Here is an 8,605-nt window from a genome sequence, read left to right on the forward strand (position 1 = left end):
AATCCTTCAATGGCTTTCCCTCTCTCTAGGATAAAAGCCCAATACCCTTACAGTGCCGACCCATGCCTATCCCCACTCCTTACCACCTAGGCCTTATCTGCTCTAATGATCCCCTGCATATACACATGTACACACGTACACACACACACTGCTCCAGCCACACTGGTCTCACTGTTCCTCAAGATTTCTACCATATTTCTTCATGGTTTATTCCCTCATTCCCTAGTCTGCTCAAAATGGTCTCACCGGTGATACAGATACTTAGTAACCCTACTTCCATCAATGCCCTAGCACCCCCAATCCCCTTCCCTAACACCGTTTTCTCCCACAGTACTTAACACCTTCTAACACAGTAAAGAAGAAAACTATATACCATGTTTATTATTTATGTCTCCCTACTAAAAGGTAACCCTCACCAGAGTGAGAATTTTTGTCTCTTCTGTGATACATACATCCCTCCAGTGCCTAACACTGTGTCTGGCACACAGATGTATAACAATCATTGAAAAGAATTGATACTCTCGTTTAATTTACTTGTAGATATGCAAAGAATGTGCAACAAGCTATGAAAAGACAACCTTGAATAAATCTACATCCATTTGAATTTACAAATTCTAGTATTTGTTGACAATATAATCTTAATTTCAAAGTTCATATATTTTTAAAGCCATTGAAAACATAGGCATTAACATCACTGATCGCCCATTAATATGAATTGTGTTACTTAACATATTCATTAATAACACGTGGTTTCCTCTAAGTGATCAATATGATTTAATTTCAAATGTAATTTTCTGGATTTCATGAGTAAACAGATTTATATATACCACAAATACTGGGGGAAATGGTAGACGAGGAGAAAATAGTTTCAGTTCTGCAACCAACAATCCTGCAAACTTGAACCTCAAAACCTCCTTGATCCTCAATTTCTTCTTGTGTAAAAATGGGGAGGAGTAAATTAGATGATCTCAGTCTATGTCAGATCTAAAAATTCTATGATGCTATGAGTCTAGAAAACCATTAGAATCACAAAATGTCTATGCTGGATGACACTTTAGAAATCATCCAGTCCAATCCTGCCATCTTATAAATAAAACCACCCACACGTTTTGAACACTTTTTAAAAATATGTTCTAGGCTGGGCACAGTGGCTCACACCTGTAATCCTAGCACTTTGGGAGGCCGAGGTAGGTGGCTCACCTGAAGTCAAGAGTTCGAGACCAGCCTGGTCAACATAGTGAAACCTCGTCTCTACTAAAAATACAAAAATTAACCGGGTATGTTGGCGGACGCCTGCAATCCCAGCTACTTGGGAGGCTTAGGCTGGAGAATCGCTTGAACCCAGAAGGCGCAGGTTGCAGTGAGCCAAGATTGCACCATTGCACTCCAGCCTGGGCAACAGAGCAAAAACTCCATCTCAAAAAAAAAAAAAAGTTCCAAAGTAACAGAATATTATCTAGTTTTGGAGTCATTTACAGGGGGGAGGGAATAAGTTAACAGAACAACTTTTTTACTTATACAAAATATTTCAAATATCCCATCATTTAAGTTTGCTCTAGAACTGACAATAACGTACTCTAGAAATGGGCTGCAGCTACAGACACCAAAAAACTCACAGCCCAAAAACTGTATAAAGAAACAATTATATGTAAGATAAGTTTATAATGAAACAACTTCTTAACTATAAAGTTCTTACTGCCTAACTTCTATTAGGGCCAGTGGTGAGTCTCTTTCTTCTTATATTTTTTAAGAGACAAGGTCTGTTAGCCAGGTTGGAGAGGTGCAGTGGCAGGGCTCACAGCAACCTCAATCTCCCAGCTCAAGTAATCCTCCCACCTCATCCTCTGGAGTAGCTGCAACCACAGGCTAGCACCAGTATGCTTGGCTAATATTATTTTTTTTCCCCTTGGGATGGAGTCTCACTATGTTGCCCAGGCTGGTCTCAAACTCCTAGGCTCTCAAGCAATTCTCCCGCTTCGGTGACCCAGGGTGCTGGGATTACAGGCATGAGCCACCGTGCCCTGCCCCCATGGTGAGTTTCTAAACCAGAGAATATCACAATTCTCATGACATAAACTGAGTTCAGCCACAGGATATGTTTTTAATTAATATCTTGTCACCAACGGTAGAATTACATGGGTTATAGCTAAGTTTCAAAAGTAGCTAATTTTAATATTAACCAAAAGAATAGCAGCTTACAAGCTGAACTCTCCTATGAACCACTTGAATCCTGAATTCCTGAACAGGTGATGACTCCAGATCTAGGGGATGATGCGGATCTGGAACCATCCTGAAGAGCACACATTTCAGCTGTGGCTGAGTGCTTCCCAGGGAATTAATGTCATTACTTCGAGCTTACTATACTCATCTAAATGCTAAGAGTCTGGAAACTTCAGGAGTAATGTCTGCGACCATGTAAATACTTAAGAAACTAGAAACTGTTCAGACTGCCTGGTGGATCTCTGAACACTGTAATACTAATCCATACATTAACCTGCACTTTACAGGAAAGTTTTCTTACAAATTCAAACTGTAAATTCCTACACAACTTGCCACAGAACATAAATGTTAAATATGTGGCAGACTAAACCATATATCCATACATGACAACAAAATACTGCCAAGCTGGAGGATGGGACTAGAAGTGTCGTTCAGCAAAAATAAGACCAACTAAAAACAAAGACACTGGGGCATTCCCTTAACACAGGCCCGCACACACACCCTCCTCAAAGAGGCCTTTATGTTCCCCATGAGCAAAAGGACAACAATATCATTTTTACTATTCATACAGTAACCTGCACGGAATTCAACTCACGCTCAGACTGTACAATGCCAAACAGCGCTTCTGAAACACGAAGAGCTTCCAGCAGAGTCAGGTACTTAATTACCAAAGTAAACAACTCGACCACAAGGGTCTGCAAGCCAAGGACTTTCTTTCCCCCCCGCCCCCAAACAAAAAAGGAGAGTAACTTGACAAACTGTTTTAAAAAAAAAAATCACAAATGGCCCTTAACTACTATAATAAAGCAATTACTCCTCCCACCCCCAAGCAAATAAAATAGGTGCTCGAAAGGGCGCTCGCTAGTCTGTGTTCCCTAATTTTATGAAATGAGAACAGGTTGCACTTCCGTACCCCCTCCCCCAAGCTCAGCAGTCTCCCATGTTTTCAGTAGAGAGGTAAATATAACCTCCACCAACTGGCCGGGGAAACTCTCCTTCTCCAAAAGCATGGGACGCCTCGAGAGGTGATGGAGAAAGGAAAAGGGCTGATACCCCGCCCCAAGCAAAACTGCCTGGGAGACTTGCGGGGTACTGGAGCCGGGAGCGGAGGAGGGAGAGGCGCGCCGGGAAAGTCTTTCCTTCTCCCCGGCCGGGCGAAGAGGGAAGCCCCGGCTTCGGGGCGGGGGGAGGCTACTCACCCGGAACCCCAGACCCCAGTCCCCGGCCAGACACAATGGAGCCGGCAGAGGGGCAGGGGCAGGGCCGTTGCCCCATCCCCTCCCCCCGCCCCAACGCCTCCCCCACCCGTGCCGGGCCCCGAAGAGAAGCACCGGGGCCGCTCCCCGCGCCCCAAACTCCCCGGGGCTCCCGACTAGGCCCGGCTCCGCTCCGCCTCCTCGGCTCTCGCGTAGCGGCGGCGCCCGGGCGGGAAGGGGCGAAGGAGGAAGGGAGAGGCAGGCAGGAGAGCCCCCGCCTGGGAGCGGGACGGAGGCCGCGGGCCGAGGCTCGGGGCTGCAGGGTCACCGCGGGGCGGAGGGCGGCCGGGGCGGGGGTGCGCGGCAGCGCCGGCCCCCAGCCGGCAGGGCGGGCGGGCGGCCGCAGTGCCTCACCATGTTGGTGTCCTCCAGGCCTCTCCCCTCCTCCTCCGGCTCCGCAGCGAATGGACGGCGGCGGCGGCGGCGGCTCCTCTCACGGGCTTGCCGGGCTCCCGCTCATGCGCAGTGCGGGGCGGCCCGGCGCGGCCCGAGGAGGCAGCCCCGGGCCTCGGGGAGGCGGAGGGACGGAGGCGGGCGGAGGGCACCCCGCGCGGGGCTTCCCCCGGGCGCGGGGGTCCCCCGGGGCGGGGGCGGGGGGCGCGGCGGGGGAGGGGCGGGCGACGCAAGCCCTCCGCGCGCCGACATCCTCCTGCCGCGCCGGGCGGTCTCTAGTGGGGGCGCCGGGGGACACCCCACCTCCGTTTCCTACGCGGTTCCTTCCGGACGGTCACGGCCGGGTCTACGCGGGCTGGAAGCGGGGACGAGCGGCGGCCGATAAGTTGAGCGGCTGGGGGCGGCTGAAACGGATGGTTGAGGAGCTTCATCCATCCCAGACCTCCCCTCCCCATCAGTACCAAAAAAAGAGAGAAGATAGTGGAAACACCTACCCCCGCCCCGTGTTTTCTTCTTTTTCCCCCCCATCTCAGTATCATACTTAGATCCGTTCCCTCGCGTGGGCATCCCAGGGGAGACCTTAGTCCAGCCCTGCGGTAGCTGTCACTCTGTTAGTGAGGCCCAGGCTCTCCCCAGACCTGTGTCAGCTGGGAGACAGTGGGGCAACCCTAGAGTGGGGTGGGGTGGGGTGCACTGGGACCCAAGGCCCGGCTGCGGGAGTCCAGGTGGCCTGCCTACTGCTAGCTCTCAGTATCCCCTCAGTTCGGCCTGTCCAGGGTGAGATTCGGGAAGCAACTACACATTTTTTCACTGAGGGTCGAGTCAGGCAGGGCGGACAGTCCAGGTGTGACCTGCCCTGGGCGCTAAGTCGGCCGAGGCTGAGGAGCACTAGGATTCTGAGCTGAGGATCAAGTGGACAAATTCGTGCTGCAAGTGGACAGAAGACTCCTGTGGAGTGAGTGGTCCTTACCCTTCAGAAATGTAGTATCCAATTGGAGAGGTAAGACACATTCACACAGGAAGGAAATAAAACAGCTAAGAAAGCAAACCCACTCAGAAAATCACATCTGAAACTGGACCAAGAGCTTACCTATGTTTCAGAGCAAGACCCACCTGAGTAGACCCGTTATCACCATCATCACCAGCACAGGCATTAAAAGACCAGATCAACCCTATAACTAACGAATTTGTTCTCATCAAAACAACAGAACTTCTGTAGTAACTCCCAAAGGCCTCCTGAATTTCTGGAGCTAGCCGTGTACTGGGAGCTCCCACCGCTGTACCAAGGCAGGTTTCTGGCCGCCACAAACCATTCATCCATTCTTTCCCCCAATATTTAATGGGTGCATGTGAATGTGCCAAGCTCCTTGCTGGGCTCTGAGTAAACAGTCCTGCAGGGACAAGCCAGATCTGCCTCATGCAGCAAGCCTGAAACTGGACTATGTCCGCGGATGTTCTCCATGATTACCTAGCTTTTGACCTAAAGTATTAACATAACACCTAGGGTGTTAATGAAGAGGATTCATGTGTCTCTTGCTCCACTCTGTTCTACTCCATTGAAATAATCGTTTGTGAGTTTTCCTAAGCTCTACCAAGGTACAGGCCTTAGTTATTCTAATTGACCTCTCACCTGCATTTGAACACTTCCTCCTTGAATTTCCTGTTCATTTTCCATGACTCCACCTTCTCCTGCATCTCCTCTTTGCTCTGTGACCACTCTCCTTTGCTGGCTGTACTCTCTTTGGGCTTTCCTGACCATTCCTGAACATCCTTCTGTATACAACCTGTGTCACGCTGTCACGTTCCCACGATGTCAAGTACTGCCCATATCCAGAGGAATCCCAAATCTTGACTTCCAGTCCCCAAGTGGCAGGCCTAAACACTCATTCTGGTCATTCCACAGGTCCATCAAGCTCACCAAATCTAAAACCTTATCCCCAAACCCACTTTTCCTCCTGGCTTTTCATCAAATCATCCAAACTAGAAATCTAAGAGTCATCCACCACTCTTCCTGCCTCATCCCCTTACTCCACATCTCATCAATTTTCCCTCCTAAATGACTTTTAAATCTGCACCCTACTATTTCTTAGCCAATTCTTTTTGTTGTTGTTTGACATGGAGTCTAGCTCTATCACCCAGGCTGGAGTACAATGGTGTAATCTTGGCTCACTGCAACCTCCGCCTCCCAGGTTCAAGCAGTTCTCCTGCCTCAGCCTCCTGAGTAGCTGGGATTACAGGTACGTGCCACCACATCCAGCTAATTTTTGCATATTTAGTAGAGACAGGGTTTCACCATGTCTGTCAGGCTGGTCTCGAACTCCTGACCTCATGATCTGCCCACCTCAGTCTCCCAAAGTACTGAGATTTTTCTTTATCATCTCTCCTCATCTTATCAATAACTTCTTAGCTAATGTTCCAGCCTCTACTTCTCCACTGCTCCATGGTTGTCTTTCTATAATGCAAATTTGAATTTGTCCTTAAAATTCTCCAAGGGCTGCATAAGCATAAGCCTCTTTGGCATGGCATTGAAGTTCTCTCTAATCTATCTGCTCCCATTGCCATTTTCCACCACCCTCCACCCAAATGCACCTTATATTTCAGTTCTCACAAACCAAGACTGCCATACCTCTGCATGTTTCCTTGCTTTCTCCGATTCTCCTATCCCTGGCTTCCTAGCTAATACTGACTGAGGGCTTTCCATGTGTCTGATACATGGAAAGCCCATGACACATACTAATTTATGTAATCCTCACTGCGACACATACTAACTCATATAATTCTCACTTCTACCCTATGAGCATGCCCAGTTATCATGCCCATCCTACAAAGGGGAAAATGGAAGCACAGAGAGATTCAACAATATGCCTAAGATTCCCTAGCTAGGCCAGGCGCAGTGGCTCATGCCTGTAATCCCAGCACTTTGGGAGGCCAAGGCGGGCAGATAAATTCAGGAGTTCAAGACCAGCATGGCCAACATGGCGAAACCCCGTCTCTACTAAAAGTACAAAAATTAACCGGGCATGGTTATGCATGCCTGTAATTCCAGCTACTCAGGAGGCTGAGGCAGGAGAATTGTTTGAACCCTGGAGGCGGAGGTTGTAATGAGCTGAGATCGCGCCACTGCACTCCAGCCTGGGCAACAAGAGTGAGACTCTGCCTCAAAGAAAAAAAAAAAAAAAAAGATTCCATAATTAGCAAGTAGTAGAGCTGGGATTTGAAATCCCGGAGTCTGGCTACAGAGTCTGTTCTCTTGACTGCCACATTATATTTCCCACCAAGATGTCAGTACTCAACTCAAAGACCATCTTCTCTATGATTGTCTCCTGACCTGATCCTTGGATTCCAGCAGTTAGGCAAGTTTCTCTCCCTGCATTTCTCTTGACACCTTACATGTACTTCTGTTATACTTATGATATCATATGATAAGCATTTGCCTACATGACCATCTCCCCTGCCGGACTGCACTGCTTAAGGTCAGAGGCCTGGTTGCACAATTCTTTGGGTTTTCAGTGTCAAAGTGAGTGCCCGACATATATGTGCTGCATAGTCAGAGTGGGATAAATTAATGAAAAGAAAGAGTTATGTAACTGATGTCTGTCTTAAGACAGTGCCTATATTGTTTGTTATTGTAAAGGAATGCTTGTCCTCCTTGGCAGATGTATGTTATACCATATGGTCAGATGGTAAATGTAGTAGCAACTGTATCCATTACTGTACTTCCTGGCTCAGTACTGAATATGAAATGGAGAATTATTACTCAATCGTCGTGATTGGGTGAGATAAACGTATTTGTTAAAATTGTCCTGATTATTTTTTAAGTGGAAAAGCATCCTGAAGATAAAGCATAAATTACAATATTTAACAAAATAATATTAACTAATATGCTCATATTACTTGTTTGTCATGTTTCAGATATTTAAATTAAGGCTTTGAGTTTTTTCAAGTACAGGAGTTCTAATGACTTTTCCATAGTAACAATCTCAGTACAATAATAAGAAATAAGATGGAAACATCTAGCCAAAATTGACTATCTTGTCTCTCTATCTCTCCTCTTCTCTCTACCCCCTCCCACCCCCAACACATACACACACACGCCCTCTCACTGTATACCTAGAATGATGAAAAAATTAATACAGCACTCATAAATATGTAAATACTTGTTGCCACAGAAGCTTAAAATTTCATATTAAGACATAATATTCACTGATAAAATAGTTGCAGTTCTGCTCAAGGAAACATGTAAAAGTGAGGATTTCATACTTCTAGAATCTGTCTTTAGCAGAAAGAGCAGAAGTAATCTGAAAAGACAGATTGCTAACATTTCTGGTAGTTCATCTAGCTAAAATTAAGCCTGCAGGGTGACTATACACAGACACAGTTCAAAGCCACTAGTCTGAGATACACAGCCACCACCCTCCCACACTTAACTTGGGTGCTCTCAATTTTGCCCAACATTTACACTAATGTCCTTATTGGATTCAAGCTTGCTGATTTATAAATACCTAAGGGTAAATGCGATTGACTGATGGAGCCTGTTTTGTTTTCAGTAAAACATGGCATTTAGATCTTATGAATTCAGAATTATAACCATGTTTTAAAGGGTAAAGCAGACAGGATTAGGCCTCAGTCAGAGTGGGCCCTAGTGAAGCCACAGGAAGTCTAACATGAAAGCCACGGTTTCAAAGCTCATACCAAACTTATCAGTGGAGGCTAGAAGCAGAAGAACCTTTTGGCTC

The 8,605-nt window shown here is 47.0% G+C and overlaps 1 protein-coding gene across 12 annotated transcripts in view; it reads right to left on the reverse strand.

Moving 5' to 3' along the window:
• The window catches only part of DCUN1D1 (defective in cullin neddylation 1 domain containing 1), a 37,974-nt gene extending 33,460 nt beyond the window's left edge, over nt 1-4,514 (reverse strand). For 4 of the 12 annotated variants that reach the window (XR_012430892.1, XM_074031475.1, XM_005546481.5 and 1 more), the window contains exon 1: nt 3,831-3,882. Coding sequence is in view for 2 of the 12 variants with exons in the window: in XM_005546481.5 (XP_005546538.1) it covers nt 3,831-3,833 (3 nt within the window). In the remaining 10 variants the exon portion in view is untranslated. Of the gene's footprint in view, nt 1-2,815; nt 3,390-3,419; nt 3,883-4,172; nt 4,332-4,410 lie in introns of those variants that run through there. The other 8 variants (XM_074031474.1, XM_045386573.3, XM_074031472.1 and 5 more) reach the window with 5 other exon arrangements.
• Between the last annotated feature and the right edge of the window lie 4,091 nt (nt 4,515-8,605).

This window comes from Macaca fascicularis, chromosome 2 (assembly GCF_037993035.2).
Source record: "Macaca fascicularis isolate 582-1 chromosome 2, T2T-MFA8v1.1".
Taxonomy (NCBI): domain Eukaryota; kingdom Metazoa; phylum Chordata; class Mammalia; order Primates; family Cercopithecidae; genus Macaca; species Macaca fascicularis.